Raw genomic sequence first — 21,014 nt, 5'->3', positions numbered from 1 at the left:
CCAACTCATCCTTAGGGTGAGTCTTCTCTCATCTTCAAGTGATACCTAGAGAGGTTTATGTCTCAGGCAACTTTAAATCTACTCCAGTTGGCCATGAAAATTAACCATCTCAGAAGGGAAATGGCTGAATGAATGACCTCAGAGAGAAAGACAACAGTTCAACACTCCATCACCTGTCAGGTTTATTTCAGCTCGGTTTAAAAGTGCAGGGTGTGCACTATGATGGGTGCCATGGTGGCCTGGCATAGATTTCCTTACTCTATAGAGTGGGGACACTGGCAGGATGTCATTTCAGGGCTGCTGGGTTCTGTGGTGGGTGCTCCGCATGGCTCAGTTCTCTGCCTAAGGTAATGGCACTGAGCCTGAGCCTGGTATGCAAGAGAAGAGTTGTGGCTTGATCAAACCACATGGAGAGACAAAGAGCGGTGGGCAGATGATGGGAGTCTGGGAGGCTACAAACTAAGTGGGAGAGACTTCAGACTTTATCCTCAAAATGAAAATACCACGGAGGGATTTTCAGGCACATAGACTGGAGTAGGAATCATGAACCAGCCAACTAATCCTAGCAGTTCCTTCAATCTGAAAGAACAATCAGAACTTTGTAGACTGTAGCTAATCACTGACCAGCTGTTATGAGCTGACTGTGTCTCCCCCAAATTGATATGCTGAAATCAGCCCCCAAGTTGGGACCATTAGGAATTGGAGTTTTTGGGAAATGACATGCTCATGAGGTTAGAGTCCTCTTTAATTAGATTAGTAACCTTATATAAAAAAAGGCACCCCAGAGAACATTCTCTTTCCATTGTGTGAGCCTACAATGGAACCACAGTCTAAAACTTAGAATTATGTGCTGAGGTCATGAAGGTTATCCACTCTCATTTGAAATACCCAGCTTTCAGAGATTCCGAAGATAAATTTTTGTTGTGTCTAAGCTCCCCAGGCTCTGGCGTTTTATTATAGCAACCTGAATAGACTAAAGCACTGGTAAGGTTCTCAAGCTCTGTGCATGTGTCACGAATGGAGTGATGGAAGCTGTGTTGTGTGGTTCAGAACTCCCTTCATGAGCAGACTCCCAACATGGGGAGTGCAGGCAGCAAATCAATATCAGCTCTTGGCTCATTCAACACCTGCTTCTCCAGAAGACAGGTTCTTTGTTTTAGACTCATCCTGCTTCTGGGTAGCTGTTTCCAGGAACCAAATGGGACAGGGTTCCATGGGTCTAGTCACTCCTCCAAGACTTGAGACATCAAGATAAGTAGTACTTGCCTATGAGGTCATTGCTGGGTTGATTACTACTTTCCTGGGTCTATGTTACAATTCAACTCTTTCTTCCCACTTCTTTGAAGATATGGTATCACTAAGAAATATTATACACCCCCAAATATTATAATCCCCCAAAAGATTATACACTGACCTTCAGTATTTGTTTGGATATTCTAACTTGCAGATGCAGCTCTGTAGATTATATAATACATATCTACTATGAACCAAAGAATCACTCAGGAGTTAAGACCAGTCTTATTTTACAAGGTCATTTATCAGAGCCAAGAGCTTTGTTGATATTTAAACCAAAGTGTGGGGCATATTGAAATTATTGCCTTGTAAATAAAGTGGCTGGCTTTTTTTTTTTGCTGTAGATGTTTTGCTGTAGCTGACTCCCCTTCCATTACAAATTTGTGAGTTATCTCCCACAGTTTAGCATTATTTAAGCTATACATGAAGACAGTCACACAATCAAGAAACTTGCTTCCCACTACCAGGTCTTTGCTCCTCTCTCCTATGTAAATATAGAGATCTGCCTTCCTGCAATGATTTTTTACAGGCATTTGGCCAGTGTTTAGTGTCCAGGCAAAAGCATTTCATTTAAGACATTCCCAGCTATTCAAGGACATAGAATTACTACATACCCAAAGCTGTTAATTCATAGCTGCTTGTATAGATAGAAAAAATAAGCCTGCCTTGGTTTTACCTCAATTATAGATAAGAAAAGTGATGACCTAAAACTAACCTTGCATTAAAATAGTCCCAACTCTTCACCTTGCTTTCACTTCAGTTTACTGATAATTTTAGTTCAGGAGATTTACTGTTTGTCTTACTCTCAAGAAAAACAATTAACAATCTATCCACAGCCCAGAGGAAACTAACCTCTGCTGTTGCCTCTGATAAGCATCAAGCTTAAGTGCCTGCTAAGGTTGAAGCTTGCTAACATTTGAAAAAAATGATAATCAACCAAGGGTCATAAACTTCTCTTGTCTATTTATGTAGGTTGCCTGGTTACCTATGCCTACAAGGTTTTTTGGGTCTATATATCTGGGTAAGAACAACAAGAGTTAGGGGTTGGAGAGATGGCTCAGAGGTAAAGAACATTGACTGCTCTTCCAGAGGTCCTGAGTTCAATCCCCAACAACCACATGGTGGCTCACAACCGTCTACTCTGAGATCTAATGCCCTTTTCTAGTGTTCAGGCAAAACATGCAGACAGAATACTGTATATATAATAAATAAATAATAATAAACATAAAACATTAAAAATAAGAGAGTTAACAGAAGCAGGAACTGAAGCAAAAATCATCCCCAAAATTAGCAGAGATAGGAAAACAAAAAAGAAAAGACTGTAGTAGAGAATTGAAATTGGAATTAGAGTTGATACAGAGAATTAGAGCTAAGAAGTTATAGACAGGACAGATGAATTAGAATGAAGACTGAGAAAGAAAACACAATAAAGAGAAATGGATAGAAAGAATGTGTTATGAGTAGACTTCTTAACAGAAGAATTTTAGTTTCTTTTGCTTATTGAGGCATCTTTATTTTGAACCCTGAGAGGAAGTTTTAGAGGCTAGACCTTTAAGGTTCCCAATACATATCCAATAAGTAGGCACTTTCATTTTTTTTAGATGTATATTGTCTTAATTATAGCAGTTACAGTGCATTGATCAGTGGTCTATATGTGAGAATATTTTCTCGAGGTTTCTCCAGGCCTTCTGGGAACAGGTGACTTTCACATACCATCGTGGTAGGCAGACATTTTAACTTATGAGAGAAATATATGCTGAGCACTATTTTAGGTTCTTGTTATATCATTGATAATCTCAGTCAGGAATGCATAATGAGATACAGCTGTATCATGAGCTAACTGAGAGTATGAGCTTTGAAGACAAATTGTCATAGTTCAAATTGCGGCACCACGGATGGCTGGATGACAGCTTCAATGACACTCATTTGCCACTTGCTCTTATAGCGGGATAACATCCTCCGCACAGTTGCCCGTTGATGCTGAGTGGGTTAGTTATTCAATGAGTGATTGTTTGAAGGCGTAGGCCATGAACTAATTTTATCACTCACTACAGAGGGTCAGAGAGAAGTAGGACAAGGACATACAGCCTCTCTTTCCCAGAGATCGAACAGGTATACAAATAGAGTTAACATAAGGAGACACGTGACATTAATCACATTTATCGTTGAGTAGTATAAAAAATTCATGAGCTAGACAACATTGCAGTTCACTACAGAGACAAAGGCAGGACTTCAAGTGAAAAGCTAGCTTGGATTATGCAGCAAGACTGTCTCAATTCAATGAGAACAACAATTAATTATTAAGTAAATAAAGAAAAGAAAAAGAACAAAAAATGTATAACCAAATCCATGATCTGAACCTCGCTTCAAAAATTAGTATTTTGTTCTAATACGATTTCATACACACACAAGCATGCACGATTTTCAGAAAACAGTATGCTTGCCACTAAGATCACTACGCAGTGATTTTAGACCGGGGACAATGGGCCCACTCTTCCATTCATCTACCCAACTACGACCTAACAAATATTTGAAATTTAGGATTTGCCACACATTCTTCTACACATTGTTTCAAATCTCTAATGAAGCAGTTTAGACATTTTTGTGATGGGCACTAGTTTGTCATACCGTTCCATTGATGGGATCTGTAGCCTGGAAGGATAAAAATGGTTTCAAGTCTTCAATTTTCTTCAGTCCTTTGGTGCCGATCCGATTTCCATCAGGTGTTGTTGTAAACCAGGTGCCAGTGTGGGAATCCGTAGTGATTGCTGTTTGAGCTACTACCTCTGGGAGAGCTTCATGGGTTTCAGTCTTGTGTGCCATTGGATTTTTGTGACCTTTTCCTGTGGAGGTTCAAGGACAATTAGACAAAACAATGCAATTAGAACACGTTCATAAATTGTTCATTACGTCCTTAGATAGCATAAACTTACTGCGACGCTGACATAAAAAAGCCAAAGCAATAGTCATCAATTATATTACCTTTCAATAGAGAAAGTTAGGTTATAAATCAATCTGTTTGGAGACTAAACCTTAGCTCAGCTGTCATCCCCATCCCCCCGAGAAAGACACACATACATCCAACTCGCTGTTTGTTTCTGTACAGTTTAAACCTTCCTTATTTATCCCTGAATCCAAGACTTTATAGCCTCTATTTCACTTTTTGATGCCTCCCTTTTCTCCTACAAATCCAATCGAGCCCTCACTGCCTTCTAGACTTTTAATCTCCTCTATCTTATCTGATCTGAAACTTGGAACCCTCACTAGCCAGGCATCTCCTTGGCTTCTCATGAGCAGAAATGACTTTGTACAGTTGAATCGCTACATCAACAACCATCAGAAGCGTACTCCCATTTCCACCCTCCTCTTCAACTTCCGGGGGCGGCGGGACATGTGCAGAACCATAGATATTCTCATGGGACTTTGTAATCAAGGTCTCAATTATCTATCCTGGTAGATTTTCACTTTTCTAAGAAAACTCATATATCAGACTTTCTGGCATCATTGGGCCTGAGTGATGAGATAAACACAGATTTAGAAATGCATTACAAGCAGAAAGTAAAGGATTGTTAATTCTGGGAAGAGTCTCTAGACCCCAAACACAAAAAGCTCATGCATGGGGGTACAAATTTTAGCTCACTGCACAGGAACTCAATGAATGGAAGGAATGAAAGGATTGGCATATGGTAAGTTCAGCTTTCCTATTGCCCCAGGATTTATTTGTTAATACTTCTAGACCATCATTGTCAGGGAGGATCATGGTGCCAGCTGCAGAGCTTGCATAAGATCCCCCTGCCCCCGCCGCATAAGAGAGTGAATATTTGGTGCCGTGTTTTCTTCCCTCTCTTCCCTGCCTTGCGCTCTCATTTTTTTTGTTAAGAGCAGTGGAAATGTCATGCCAACATAAGAATACAAGAAAGAGAATGGAATGGGGGAAGGGGGTGATGACAGCCTGGCATGTGTGGATACCCTTAAGCAATTTATTAGTCAGGGGATAAACTTTGGTTGAGAGGAGAGATTGGAGAGGGAGGCATGGGTCCAGTAAAGTGCATCTTTATGGCATGTTACAAACTTTGGAATTTCCCACAGAAAACATTTAAGAGGGATCACGACATTGTCAAAAGATAAGTTGGGTGTTTTTGGCAGGAATATGGAAAGTTAGTCATAAAGAAAGTATGAGAAATAGTCAGAAAATATTAGAGAGGTAGAGATTACAGACGGCAACAGATATAAATAAATGCAATGTTGGTGCCAACTGAGATGGGAGAATCCAGGTGTGAAAGAATGAGGATGGATATGGGAGATGGAAGAACACAAAGAAAGGATCATGTGCAGAGTCTGAAGTCTCAAGAACTATCGCCTTCCTTGACTGAGCACACAAATAGATAAGGTGAAGAAGCCTGGGCAGTGAACAGACACACGGCAGAGGTGTAGCTGGTTCTCCATTTCCAACATCACCAGCTAGACACTAGGAATTCCACGGAAAATAACCCAAACTACCAGAAAATATGTATTAGCTGGAAGTGTCTCTGAACTGATAACTGAATGATAGAGTCAACACAAGCTAAGGACCGAGTAAATGCAGGGATCAAAGGAAGTAAATCCTGGCCCTGTGGGTCCTGCTCAAACCTGGGGTAGCACAGGGCTAAGAATGAAAGTCAGAGCTCATTCAAGCTGGTGCATGGAAATTTAATATGGAACACTCCCAGAAGCTGGAGACTGCAAAGAGCTGTTCTCAGAGAAAGTGCGAATTATTTGCAGAATAAATGCATGCTTTATTCTACTATCCCCCAGCATGGCCAGACAAGTTTTCGGTGTTCAGATATGGCGCTGAGCATAGCTATAGGGCAAAACTGTTTGAGCTATATCCTCATGAGCAGTGCTTCTATGGATCTCTGTGTGAAAATGACCACTGCTTAGGTGGCATTCTCACAGCCCTCAGAATAACAATTTAATATTGGGGCTAAAATAGAAGCCCTAGTATTTTCCTTCCTAAAAAAAGATAGTCTCTAAGGAATGCATCTTTATTTATATCAGTCCGAAGAATTTAGAGTCAAAGCAACAAGAAATAAAATTGATCATGCAATAGTCCAAAAGCATTGAAGTTTAAGCACTTCAGAGGAGAGTCAGAGGAAGCAACCGAATAGGCACAGACTTTTAAATGGAGACTCTGGATAAAATGGGGCCAGATGGTCTGAATAAAGAGAAGACATGTTACCTTTAACTCCTGAGAAGCCACAGCAATAATCTGTATTGTTTTGGACAAGTTTGACCCCGAACTCTAATGGAAGTTTCTCATGCCTGGTACTGGGGTTTTCATTATAGATAGTATTGTCATCCCAAGAAGCATAACTTCATTAAAACATAGATTACATAATTTGGGGTAAATATAAAGTGATATGATTTCTCGAGTCTTTCTCAATCATCCATGATGCTTTTGTCTACTCTCCATCCTCTCTCCTCTCCCACTAACCAATTAGAGCATTCCTCCCTGTTTTACTTATTTCCATCTTTATTTTGCCTATTACCTCTCCCGTTTTTTTACTCTCCTGGTTTCTGTTACTTCAGGATAAATACTTCTATCTGAAGTTTTGGAGTTAGGAACTCTAGAAAGGGGAGAACACATAGTGCTTGTTTTTCTGTGTCTGGGTTATCCCACTCAACATTTTCCAGTTCCATCTGTTTACCTGTACATTTCATGTAGGTAAGTCCCTGTTGCTTAGGGCTCTGCATACTTTAGGTACAGGACATGGATGATTTGAGCTGGATATAATCCAAAAGCCTCCCTCCTGCACTCTAACTTTTGTGTTACCAGAAAGCATTATGGAAGCTGCCAAGGGAGGGAAGCAGTCAATTGTCCTGTCTAGATGTAATGTCTATGAACTACAACAATGATTAACATTGTGAGAGACATCTAAAGGTGCAATAGTGACATTCATCTCTTGGTGGTAACCAAAAGCTGTGTGACTGGACTTAAATCCATTTCAACAGGAGGAAAATCATGTATGATAGTAGAAACCTACCCGATCACCAGGGACTAGTGAGGTTGTGGATCTATTACCATCACTTTATTAAACCAATATAATTCCTAATAACATTCTAAAACTTACCGTTATACCCACAGATAAGTATAGCTCTCACCCCATATTAAATAATCTTCTCTTTAACTCTCTTCTGTAATGGCCAAGAGATCATTACAGAAAACCACAAGAGGTTGTAGCCCTGTCTGTCCTGGAACTCACTCTGAAGACCACGTTGGTCTCGAAGCCTCTGCCTCCCAAGTGCTGGGATTAAAGGTGTGTTCTTGGTAAATTTTTACCTATTTATGTATTATTTTAGGTGTGAGTGCTCTGTCTGCATGCATGCCTGCAGGCCAGAAGAGGGCATCAGATACCATTATAGATGTTTGTAAGCAACCATATGGTTGCTGGGAATTGAACTCAGACTCTCTGGAAGAGCAGCCATGCTCTTAACCACTGAGCTATCTCTCTAGCCCCCTAATGTGAGTTTTTGATAGATGATACTTTAGAAGGGACCTCAAAGATAGACTTGAGCCAATTATTTAGACCGAAGCTGAGAGTCCCAATCCTCATTGCCCCAGAAATAATGAAAAAGAGGCCAAAGACCTCTAAAACATTTTGTGAGAATTACAAAAAAATAGGAAAAAGAAATGGATGGAAATAATATTGATAACATGAATGCTGAGATATTTTCAGCATCAGCGAGAGACACTTATCTACAGATTCAAACTGCCTGATGCATTCCCACTTTTATGGATAAACAGAAACCCACACAAAGTCAAATTGTGCCGGAATTATTATAAAACATGGAGAATGATCAGAGGACAGATGATCTTTAGAGCATAGGAATTAGACTAAGAGCCATCTTTTAAATGAGTGTGGGGGAGGTCAAAGTACATCAGTCTAGACTTCCACCCTTAGGGAAACTGTCGTTTGAAAACAAGGTCAGCAGTATGATATTTTCATCAGGAAATACCAGTTATAGGATAATGAACTAAAAATCTCTAAAAGCTAAACTTTTCAAATTTAGCTTTGACAACATCCACCTATGTTACAATAAGAGACACATTTGCAGAGATACCACAGAAAGAGGAACTTGAGAGTATAAAAGTCATCTTGGTGACATTTCATAGAACAATGGATAACGGAGGCACAGTCTGAGCAAATGGGTATTAGGGGAGGGGAGCCTCAAAATTCAAATAGAAAGCAACCCTGTCCAACAGTGACAAGCTAAATTCACCACAAAGATAGAATGATTCTAAAGTGTATTTAAAATTATCGATATTTCAAACTGAAGAAAAATCCGATAGAACCATTAAAGAGACAAATTTCCCTCACAAATAATGCAATAGTAAAAGGAGCACAGCACCGAGGAGGTGCTGCCCTCTTTCAGTCAATGTAAACACTGCTGAATAAATGGGACGGGGAGATAATAAACACGCCAGAACAGAAGATAAGGGCTGGGAGTTTATGTGTAAGCAAGGCTTGTAGTCTGTTCTGTGTAGCCTGTGAGGTAACGACATCTCATATTTCTACACGGCTAAAAGGAATTTAAAAATATTTCATGATGTACGGAAATGATACTGAATTCAAATTTTAGTGTTCATGGATAGTTTTTATTGGGACACAACGGATTTAAAGCTTATTGAATTATGGATTATCAGAAAGAGCTTTCATGCTCTAGCGGAACTGCTGAGTAATTGTGAGAGAGAACACATGGCCTGCCAAGTCTCTAAGATTTACCAGCTTGTCCTTTACAGGAAAGGCTGCAAAACTCAGGTATCTGGAAAACGCAGCTAACAAGTTCTATATAATAACTATAAAGAGAACACTGTACCAAATAACTACATGTTGTATGCTATTTTCATAGATTTGAATTGTTGATCATAGTAAGGTTATAAATTATATTTCAGCGACTGAGAATCAGTGATTAAAATAAGCTAGGGACACTCTAGAGATCTGAAAATAAATGTAGAAAGAGATTTAAATAATTCAAAAATTTTCAAAAAAGTTGTTACAATGGACAAGATAGATTATGTTAAAACTAAAAATTAATAATTCTTGCGGCAGTTTCTATGGCTAAACTCAATAAACAGAAATATTCAACCTCACAATTAATCAAATAGTAACCAGATTCACAAATTAATTACCAATCTGAATGACACTTAATAATAATATTTGGCATTGTCATGGGGGTGAAGAAGTCTCTGTTTGTATAGTGTGCTAGTACAAAGGGTATAAACATAAATCCCCAGGGCAGCAATCTTTTATTTCAATTATTGCAGACACTACTGACTGCTACCTTTCACCCTCTACATCCAAACCCTCACAAGTCAGCCAAAAAACAAGGCACAGAATGCTGGTTCTTTGTTTTGGCAGCCCTGGATCCCAGGGCATGCATAGGAAGGAGGATTAGGACCAGAATCAGAAGTCTTCCAAAAACACATGCTCTTAATTCACCTTTTTCCCCTTTCTGCTAGGAAAGCTGTTACATGAAATCCTCATGGGTGCATCTGAAGGGCTTTGCTTCAACTTGAAGAAAAGGTCAACAGCATCCCAGGGATGCTGCTCAGAATCTTGGTATTATCCTATTAGCAAGCCCCCTAAAACACCACCTCAGAGAGGATAGCTAATGTGTAAGTGGGGGCAATGACATAGGAGACTGTCACAAATTGACAAACGCATATTATTCATTACACAGAAGCCAACGCAGTTCATGAACTACTGAACAGTCTTGTGTTGGCAATGAAAAATTCATACACACATATATGTGTAGAATAGATACAGATATATTAAAAAGATGAGCAGTATCATAATATTGAACACCTGTTAAGCATTTGAAAACTACTAAGTTCAGCAAGTCAAAAAACTTCGATGGTCACCTTTCTTGGTAATGACAATCTCAGATGGTGCTGTTTCCGATTTGGGCTGAGAAGCCGAGTCCACCAAATCTCCGTTATGGGGGCTTGCAGATGTGTCAGGAGACATATACACTGGACCTGAATCAGGACTGCTGCACACAGCACCGTCTGCAAAGAGAATCTGAAGGGGAAACAAGGGCTCAGAATTCTTAGAACCCAGGAGGCGGTGGTCCACAAGGAATACTATGTCCAACAGTTTTTGGGCTCAAAATAATCTAAAGTAGAAAGGCTGATGGAAGACCTCCATGCTTGACACCAGAAGGTGCTTTCGGAGGGAAGATTTGGACCTGCAGACAACAAAGAATATGATTTCATATTTTTCACCCACCACTGTCTTGTTTCCTACTTTTGGTTGGATTCATATATTTTTTCTATTCTTTACCCTTAGTCTATATAATTGGAAAATCATATAATGATATGTTCAAACAACTACATTTTAAAATTAATTATATTCTTAATGCCTGATTTCTACCAAGGATATCTGCTATCTAGGTATCACAGATACTCTTATGAGTACCCATACTGACAGCTTCCCTTGAGTTTGACAAGGAAGTCATCTGCCCTTGTGACTCTGTCTGATGCTTTCTGGTCTCTTCAGGAGCATTACAGTCTGTCTGTGCAGTCCTAAGCAGCAAGACGATGCTTAAATTAGCATCAGCTGAGATTGCCACTTGGTAGCTGGGATGAATATGAGGTATACATTTAAGTACTAGAAATATTTCATGGGCCATATTCTAAACTATTTTTCTCCTCTCATTATTTTCTTCTGGAAATTCTAGGACATATATTATCTTTTCACACTTCTCAACTTGTGTCTCTCTCTCTTGCAAGCCACCCTCCCTACTACTTAGCCATTCATAGTTACTTTTAATTTTTAAGAACCCTTGATTTTTCCCACAGCAGTTTTATACTTGTTTTAAAATTGCATTTTATTTATTCACTCCCGTGTGTGTGTGTATGCATGTACGTATGTGTGTGTGTGCATGTATGCGTGTGTGTGTACATCATGACAGATACATGACGATAAGGTGTCAACTTTCCTGAGTCGGTTCCTTCCTCCCAACACCCGAGTCCTGGAGATCTAACTCAGGCTGCCAGACCTGGTACCCTTGCCTACTGAACTATCTCACTGCCACCAGAGCAGTTAAAGTTTTTAAAGTAGAATGTTAACTTCTTGAGTCGCTGTCTATTTTATTTTTACTCATTTAAAATTTATGCTCAAGTATTTACTGTTTTCGTTTGTTTTGTGTTTTGCTTTTTGAGAAAGGGTTTCTCTGTGTAGCCCTGGCTGTCCTGAAACTCATTTTGTAGACCAGGCTGGCCTTGGACCCACAGAAATCCGCCTGCCTCTGCCTCCCACGTTCTGGAATTAAAAACATGCGCCACCACCCCCAGATTAGGCTTTCTTAGATACCTGGTCTTGTTTCTCATTCACGGCACTTGGTGGTGTAACGCCTATTTCGAGAATCCCTTTTCTATGACCATTTTTGAAGGCCAAGGTATGTGGTGTCTGGGTTTTAGGACTTCTGATTTTAAGTCATTACAAAGTAAGTATACCTGCAGAACGACCCTGATTTTCAGAGTTCGGAGGTAAAATTGTCTATTTAAAGTCCCCCTTTAATTTTTGAAGTTTTTCTTTCATAGATATTTTTAATGTTGTCCTTATTTCTCCATCACTCTGAATCTACCTGCCTAGCGTTTTCTAGAAATTCTCTAAATATTTCATATACTAGTGACATATGCTGTTGTTTTCTAATACTGTTGGAAATTTAATATTTAGGAGCATTTCCCCCTAGTGTTTTAAGGTGGATTGAGAGGGAAGGGAGGTAAACCTATTGAGTCTGCACCATAGTTACATAACCCTATGTATTGTAGTAATGGCTTACACATACCGTATGTATTATTTGCATTTTGACTTTCATAGACAGCACTCCCGCTAACTGTGCTATTTGTCACTTGCCATTTTAGAGTACCCTTGTGTCTTATTTATGCCTCGGATGTGCTGCAGCATTGCTCCTTACTCATAGTCCCATTGTTTTCTACTTTCTGTGGGAAAGGTCATTTAAGGACTGTAAACCTGTGTGGATCCATCCAGCATATACTTGACGACGGTGCCCTGGCTGGTGATAACTCTTGATGCCTCCTGCTCCATGGGTGGCAACACCGCTTTATAGAATTCATAGTGCTTCATTCTCTGGGGGTAGCTCTGACGGATCATGAGGTCCCAGCTGGGCTCTTCATCTACCACAGCATGATCTTAAAAGGCAAAAGAGAATAAAGCTATTGGTGAGTTGGGGCTGGGATTTCATCTTCCTTCTTCATTTTACTCTAATATCTGTGTTTGAGGAATAGGGATGTTTCCTTCTGGCTCATTGCTGGCCTCATCCAAACCAACGGGGTGAGTAAGACCATTTCAGTAACATAGTAAATAATAGACCTTTCTAGCATATGTACATTATCTAGAATCCAGAGTATGTCAGAGTGAAGGATATGGACTTAGTGATTCCTTATTTTCTGGTGGACAATACAGACAATGTTCTGGTATCTCCAGTTGCTCAGAGTCACAGGCCTAAGCGACCTCATTCAAACCTTTTCCAACTTTCTCATCATCCTTCAGAATTAACACAGCCCTCCATTTCTAACCACATCCAGACCCTTCTCAGTGTTCTGCTGCTCCCCGGTAATCAAGAAGAAAAGCACTTGGTAAACACCTCCCAAAAAACCCCCAAAGTACTATGGGGTAGCTTTTCAACTTGATGCAATACCATTTGTTAATCTTTGTAATTTCTTGAGATACAGCCAAAGCAACAAAGAACAGACTTAAGAGACAATCTGTAGGATGGGAGAAAATCTTTGTGGTGATTTATCTAATGGAGGCTCAAATTCCAGATATATAGAAATAACTAAAAGAGCAAATAATCCAACCAAATAGGCAAATAAACTGAATAGATACTTTCCAAATGAACAAACACAAGACCCATAAACACATGGAAAAAAGTCTTCAACATGCTCGGCCACCAGGAAAATGCAAACAAGAAACTACACTCAGCTTCCATCTTACCCTAACCAGATGGTTATCATCAAGAAAATGAAAACTGACACCATTGGATACAGGAGGAAAAAGAATTTTTATCCACTGCTGAATCTATCAGATCCAATACCAGATGTAGCTCTCAGGTTAACTAATAAAATCTTCCTGGTACCTATTTATTCATCCAAATAAGTTAGAAGCCATGTTTAAAATCAACAGAAGTAAAAAAAAAAAACTATGTAAAAATTATGGAATCGAGAGAGGGTTTCTCTATTTGTTTAAGGTGCACTCAGTTTCATTTTCTTCCTACGCACCCTCCTTTGTTTAGGTCAATGAACAAAGTATTGTACCTGTGGCCCTCTGCAGAGTCAGGAAGACAGGATCAAATCAAAGCCATAAAGAAAACTACATTTGCCATCACTAGATCAAGGATGACTTCCCATCTCTGCCTCCTAGGAGTCAGGTGACTTTGGGCACATTCCTGCACCTCCAGAAGTCTCAACTTCTACATTTTATAGAGGGAGTTATCAGTACCTATCTCAGAAGATTTGTGTTTTTCGATCCCAGAGAACCTAGACCACAATGAGGACCCTAAGAAAGACATGTGTGGATCTAATCTACATGGGAAGTAGAAAAAGACAAGATCTCCTGAGTAAATTGGGAGCATGGAGACCATGGAAGAGGGTTGAAGGGGTAGGGAGAGGAAGTGAGGGGAGCAGAGAAAAATATATAGTTCAATAAAATCAATAAAAAATTGTGTTTTTACATACATCTTAAGTGGCTGAAAAATGATCATTATTGTTAAGCTTTTATTTGAAATTACCCATTGTTTATTATCAACAAGTGTAACTTGTAACAGTAACAATTTTCAATGGTAGGATTTTTTGTGTGAGTTTCTGAGCCGTGCCTCCCTGCTCACCCCAGTTAACACTCACCTGCAGATTCTTGCCCAATGAAGGTCAGCAGGAGCCCATTGGGGCAAGATACGTTTAGGTTTTGAAAGGTGGGAACATAAGGAGTTTCCTGTACAACAATCTCTGGCTCTACTTCTTCCTGTACATAATTCTGTACACGAATAAGAGCTTGTCATTTTCTAAATGAGACACTGTTATTTTGCTCAAGCAAGGATTTCTCAAACAATACAACTGTGGGTAAGGAAAGAGGCCCTGAAGCAGATTCTAAAAAAGATGCAAGAATCTTCATTGTCATCAAGCTTTTACTCTGACTGGCACATAACAAGATGTGACAAAGAATAGCATCAAATGTAACATTTTCCCTGAGAAGGTGGCATTAAAGTTAACAGAGATCACTGTGAAAACATTTACTGACCAAATGTACTGAACTGGGATTTGAACGGTGCCCCTATTTGGATGTGTAGGATATGGGCAACACTATGGTGTGAGTGTTGGCATGATGATGGAACTTGATGCTCAAAATGATGGCATTAAATTGGCCTTTGAGGAACTGATTAAATCCCAAGACTTGGCTTTCAGGATTGGGATTCAGGTCTTTATTAGAAAGGCATTGAATGGAAAGGGTTAACTTTTTCTGTAAAGTGATGGAACACAGAAGGTTCCATCTAGAGACATAGGGTTGGCTAACACCTACTTTTGGACTCCCCAGTCTCAATTTGAGCAATTAATTTCTGTTTTTTGTGAGTTACTTGGTTTAAAATATTTCATGATAGTAGTTGAAAGAGATTAATGTAGTGTTGGGGAAAACCAGCAACCCTGTTGATGTATGTGTGCGTGTGCGTGTGCGTGTGCGTGTGTGTGTGAGAGAGAGAGAGAGAGAGAGAGAGAGAGAGAGAGAGAGAGAGAGAGAATAAGTAGAGAAGAGGAGACCAGGTATTTGATAGAGAGGTTGAAAAGAGACAAGGAAGGACTTGGAGGAAGGAAAGAGAGTGTCAGGAGACAGTGCAATTTCATTTTAGTTATAAAAAGTAACTCTGCAGTAGAAAGATTGGAATTTGTGGTCATGCTCATCTACCTTCTTCTCTTCTTCTTTCGGGTGTTCCTCTTCTTTAAGGGACTCTTTGGGTTTTTCTTTGCCCTTTATTTTTGCTTTCCCTTTGCCTTGAGGGACAGTCACTATAGTGGGAACCACAGTTGCAGTCAGAGCTGAAGGGATATTCATCATTGTGTCCAGGTTGGAATCCGTAACCTCTAGAAACAGGAAAAGGGGGAAATGAAAAAATTAAATATTCATATTTCATATGCATGTTGAATGACACATTTCAAGGTTTTGTTCAAGTTGGCATTAACCTTTGCTATGTGAAATGCGTTTTACTGTTTGAATGCATTTCCGAGAAAACAGTTGTTTTGAAAATCAGATTGTAGTTAGGAAATTTGAAACTCTTAACGCTTTAGTGTGATTGATAGTCAAGTCATTATCTCACGTGGCCTCGCTTTCCAGTCTGTTGCACACGCTACTAAAGTACTCTTTATTTAGTTCTGAAATAAGTTCATCAGACATCCTGAAAGTCCTAGATTCACGAGTGAGACCAGCCCTGAGACAACAGAACCCAAACATGACGCATCAAACATGAGCTAACACAAACAAGGGCATCCAACAAAGACAGATTATTTTGTCTAAGGCGAGTGAACTAGTTTCTCTGGGTTTTAGAGGTTTGGGAGTTTTAAAGGGCTGATGAGAGGTGACACTGTGTGTGTGAAGGGGGGTCTGGGGGGGTCCAGAAGACCCCTTTACTTGTCATCTGTTCTCCTTCAGGATCCAGCATGCCTCTTCTTTGACCTCTCCTTACCATTCTGGTCAATCTAATCCCCCACCACCAACTCATTCATTTCATCCATTTCAGTGCAGTGGATCCTTCCAGGTCCCAGGTTCTCTCTCCGTGTTCTCATGTCTGGCCACCATAATAATTACTCACAGAATTTTAAGCAAATGCCTAGGTCTTCCTCTGACCTACTGGGTCAGGTTCACGGGGGAGGAGGCCCAGATAGGTAAGTGTGTAAAGTACTACTTGACTGTCATATGCAGTCTGAGCTGTGCGTATATTACATGTGATCTATCTTATTGACTTTGAGGGCGCCAAGTGTCATATATGTGCTGACTCTACAATGACCATAGTAGGCATGTCCTTTCTTCTCAGCTCTGGATCCATATTTCTGCCTTTAGACACTTCTTTCTGTGGTTCTAGAGACATTTTAAACTTTTAAGAAACAAGGTTATAATATTCACGGCAATCTGCAGAAAAGGAGCTGAGGTCAGGAGGTACGATGGTCAGTCATCATAATCTATACCCGCCCAGAGTTTTAAAGCTAGACGGCATAGAGATTACCTATTGGTTTTGCAATGCTTAAAAAATATCTACTGTAGTTAGATACCTTCAAAGTTTGTAGGAATCCACAATTTCTTAATTAGCTATAGGTAAAGTGACATATTATTCTATGGTTTGAAAGGAAATAGCTTCCAGTTGGAAAATCGTTTCTTGAAAGTGGATCTGAGCAGTCCTCCAAGACGTCTAATGAATGGCTCCTTTTAGACTAACTCCTGAAGTACACTGGGCCTGAACTACAGTGAGATTTTATTTATGTTTTAGTAAATAAAGCTTGCCTGAAGATCCCAAGGTAAAACTAAACCACTAGAGGTCAGGCAGTGGTGCCACACGCTTTTAATCCCAGAATTTGGGGGATAGAGGCAGATAGATCTCTGTGAGTTCAAGGCCACCTTGGGCTATACAAGATCAAAGCAGAAACAGACCCAGGCAGTGGTGGCTCACACTTTTAAGCCCAGCCCTAAAGGGCAATATGAGGCAGGAGAATGCAGAGGCTCAAGGCTCAGTCCGCAGTCACCCAGCCTTGGAAGAGGGAAGACTTCTCTGGTGTGGCTGTTTTGCCTGGAACCCCAATATCTGTCTCTGGCTTTTTATTATTCATGCTACACAGAAGTTCTACTGTCGCAGGACTCAGAAATATTCTCCTGTAGAAACCCAAAGGGACTCCCCAGAAGACCATGTTTTCCTTGCACCAAACTAACAGAATTACTTTCATGGACTAGTTAGTAAAGATGATCAGAATATACATATACACATGTCTGTAGAAGTGACTATGTGAAAGATCACTCAAACAATAAAAAGGAATTTGAAAATGAAAGCACTTCTATTTGATGTTGAGGAAAAATTACATTTGCACATCTATGTGTGAATGCCCATCCCCCCACCCCCCGACTACATACATTACATATCTCCACATTGCAGGGAAATCTATGTGAAGCATTAAATCAGAAGAACAGGTGTGTTTGCTGATAGGAGTACAAGATGTCAGGGACCTCCACCCTGGGGCAAGCTGAGGATGTCACAGAACTCCACCCTAGGACAAGCTGAGGATGTCAGGGACCATCAACCTGGGACAAGCTGAGAATGTAAGGGACCTCCACCCTGAGACAAGCTGAGGATGTCAGGAACCATCGTCCTGCCAAAGGTGAGGATATAAGGGACCGTTGTCCTGGGAGAAGCTGAGGATGTCAGGGACCTCCACCCTGGGACAAGCTGAGGATGTCAGGGACCACTCTCTCAGGACATTTCCTCTGTTCCGTACAGTGTAGGCATCTCACCTGGCGCCATCCCATGTGCTCCATAGTAACTGATTGAGAGGCAGATCCCATTTTCTAAGGTGGCAGAAAATGATCCAAACTTGCTGACAACTTCATTCACTACCTGTGATGTTTCTAAAAGACAAAATCGTACCAAGGATATATTTCCATTTTTCTCACGAAGTGTAAGCAGAATTCAGTGGGAATTCTGGGAATGGGGTCTTAGCTCCTCTAATGCCATTCATTTAAAAAGAATTGATTTGGCTCTTACCAAGGATTCAGAGAAGTGAAGCAGAGTTCCAGGGGTGGAATGTGAGACTCTTGTTTGAAGAGCTTTGGGTCAGAATGAAGAGAGGATATAAACGAGCTAATGGCTTAGCCATATGCTGGTTATCGATCTGAGACCATTCCCATGACTTTTCAAATGAAAACCACCAGGTCAGTCCAAGTTTCTTCACATTTAAAAACACTTTCTTAAATCCCCACGTTTATAATCTCAGACATTTTCAAGCACAATTGGAAATGGTTTTAATCAAGCAGAAGTTTTAAAAGAAGATTTGTTAAAACGCACATTCTTGAGGCATATGAGAAGGAGCACAATCTTTCTATTTTATTTCCATTTTATCATCTGCTCCATCATCATATAATAAAAATGGGAAAGCATTGGTTTAAAATGCTGCAACACATGAAGAGATTATTTCCTGACTGAGAATTTTTGAATACTCAGTGGAACAACAACAACAAAAAATACTGCTTCATGAGAACGAAAAGATAATTCACAATCTGGGAGAAAATGTTTGCTAAAGACTCATCTGACAAAGGGCTGACGTAAAACATACAAGAACTCTTACTCGGCAGTAGAAAACAAGCCGAGGAAGAACCAGCCCAAAGCTCTCTGTAGACACCTAGCCGAAGAAGACACATAGATAGAATATAAGCGTATGAACAGGGGTTCAATGTCATATGCTGTCAGGGAAATGCAAATTAAACCAATAAAAAATACAAGGCCCCTGTCAGAATGGAGAAAACCCCAAATGGGTACAACAATGAAGGCTGGGAGGATTGGAATAACAAAGCTCTCATTCTGCACTGAAAGACAGTTTGAGGGATGCTTAGAACATTACTTTCTGTCTTACCCTATGAGCCAGCAGCCATGCTCTCTGCTCTTTACCCAGAGTGGTTAAAATGTATGCCCCCACATAAAGAAAAACATGTACATATATGAATGGCACTTTCATTCATAACTGCCTAAATGTGGAGACAAGCAAGATGTCCTCCAGTTGGACAGTGGCTAAATAAACTGGAACACCCAGATAATCATGTATTATTTAGTGATAAGAAGGAATGAAAATAAGCTGTGAACATAGCTTAGTTGTAGAACACTTTCTAGAACATACAAGAAGGCAGGATAGAAATTTGATTGTGTAGCTTTAAGTAAGAAAAAAAAAGGGCAGCTAGAACACATGTTCAGCAAAATATAAATTATGGAAAAGAGAGTTTTAAATGCATATTTTCTGTGATTTAAAAACATCTTTCCCCAATTAAAACTCTCAGTATTCAACAGATGATATGGAAGTGAGTCGTGGTCATGGTTAAGATTCAACTTGATTTCTAGGAAAATCAAGTGGGAAAAAAACCAAAACAGCCAAAACAAACAAGTAAATATCTTGAAGCCTGGGGGAAACCTTTTAAACACAAGCATATTAGGGAGAAGATGTAAGTGATAGGGAGGCAAAATCTTACAAACTGTGCGTTATTGAGGAAAACAAGGAACAAACGAAGGTAGGGGTGCTAAAACATTTAATGAAGAACTAAAGTCAAGCCCCCAGCTGCCATCTCCTCAGACCACAGGAACACATCAGCCTCTGATCTGGAGCTGTAAGACACTGCAACAGCCAGGGGCATCCCACAGAGAAAAGCATGAGAAGACAAACTATAGCAAGCTAGATTCAAGGATACCAGACTGAGGCAAGAAAATTAATTGAGTCACAACAGAAACCCTCATCAAGAGACCAGAAGCGAGCATAGCCAGGTAGGCAGAAAGCAGTATTCTTGTTCTTTCTGTCAGTTTATCTGCTTGAAGCTGCTCACATTGGAAGTCAACATACTTTTTTGAAAATGACTGGCAATAAATATTTTAGGACTTGTAGGTCATGTGCAGTCTTTCTCAAACGCTCTCAGCTTTTCTATGGAACATTGCTTTAGAAACACAAAAATCTAGTCTTAGTTCATGCATCATCCAGAACCAGATCATGGGTGAAATCTGGGCCAACATTTGCAGGCTGGAGAAAACTAAAACTGAAATGAACAAGCAATAATCTGAGCAAACAAAAGATAACCAGGTTCATTAGTAGCAAAGCTAAATACCAACTGTTATTTAATATGCAAAAGGGTATTATTATACCACATACTCATAAATGCATGCATTCATTAGCTTTTGTAGAAAATCATCTAAATACATAGAATCATTTAAATGACAAAGTATGATATATGTGTATATTAAAGATATATTATTATCATTATAATAGACCAGTGAATGGGAAAATGCTTATATTGACACACTAAGAAAGAAATAAACTTTGAACAGTGAGTATCATGGAGGTGGGAGAATTTTAACTATTAGCTTCTTTAAATATTTAAAATATGAGTGAGTATGTATGGCTTATGCATTTGTGTGTGGATGGGCACAGCTGTGCATGAACCTGTACATGCATTTGTGGAGCCAGAGGTGGGTCTTAGCTGCTGCCTTTTGTTGTTAGAGACTGGGTCTCTCACTAAACTTGGGGCTTACTCATTGACTAGACTTCTTGGCTAGTGAGCAATCAGGATTCTGCCATGACAGATTCCCAGTGCTGGGTTACAGGCATGGATCAAAGCTCACGGCCTTTTATGCAGGTGCTAGTGGTCTAAACTTGCGTCCTCATGATTGCACAGCCATTTACAACTCTACCAACTAAGCCATTTCCTCAGCCCCAATTAACAGACTTTTTATTAGCTCTCCAAATTAAAATTGTTTTATGCTAACTTCCTGGGTATCATCAACTCCTCAAGCATGTGTTCTTGAGTTTGGAAAGCATCAATATAACTAGACTTATAGGCAAGACTTAATTATCAGTCCCATTGCTAAGTGGATTTGAAAACTTTCTTAACTCATATTCTTGTACAGTGATAATTCATGCCTCTTTGGATAAGATG

General features: G+C 39.8%; 1 protein-coding gene across 1 annotated transcript in view; it reads right to left on the bottom strand.

Moving 5' to 3' along the window:
- Positions 1-21,014, bottom strand: part of Spag17 (sperm associated antigen 17) — a 226,544-nt gene that overhangs the window by 66,451 nt on the left and 139,079 nt on the right. The window contains exons 24-29 of the mRNA XM_057793886.1: positions 17,841-17,954; positions 15,255-15,430; positions 14,201-14,330; positions 12,312-12,490; positions 10,196-10,355; positions 3,922-4,136 (exon numbers count right to left, since the gene is read on the bottom strand). Of these exons, the coding sequence (XP_057649869.1) occupies positions 3,922-4,136; positions 10,196-10,355; positions 12,312-12,490; positions 14,201-14,330; positions 15,255-15,430; positions 17,841-17,954 (974 nt within the window). The remainder of the gene's footprint in view (positions 1-3,921; positions 4,137-10,195; positions 10,356-12,311; positions 12,491-14,200; positions 14,331-15,254; positions 15,431-17,840; positions 17,955-21,014) is intronic.

Source organism: Chionomys nivalis, chromosome 18 (assembly GCF_950005125.1).
Source record: "Chionomys nivalis chromosome 18, mChiNiv1.1, whole genome shotgun sequence".
Taxonomy (NCBI): Eukaryota; Metazoa; Chordata; class Mammalia; order Rodentia; family Cricetidae; genus Chionomys; species Chionomys nivalis.
The sequence above is the reverse complement of the archived record's forward strand: the minus strand, read 5'-3'. Positions and strand labels throughout refer to the sequence as shown.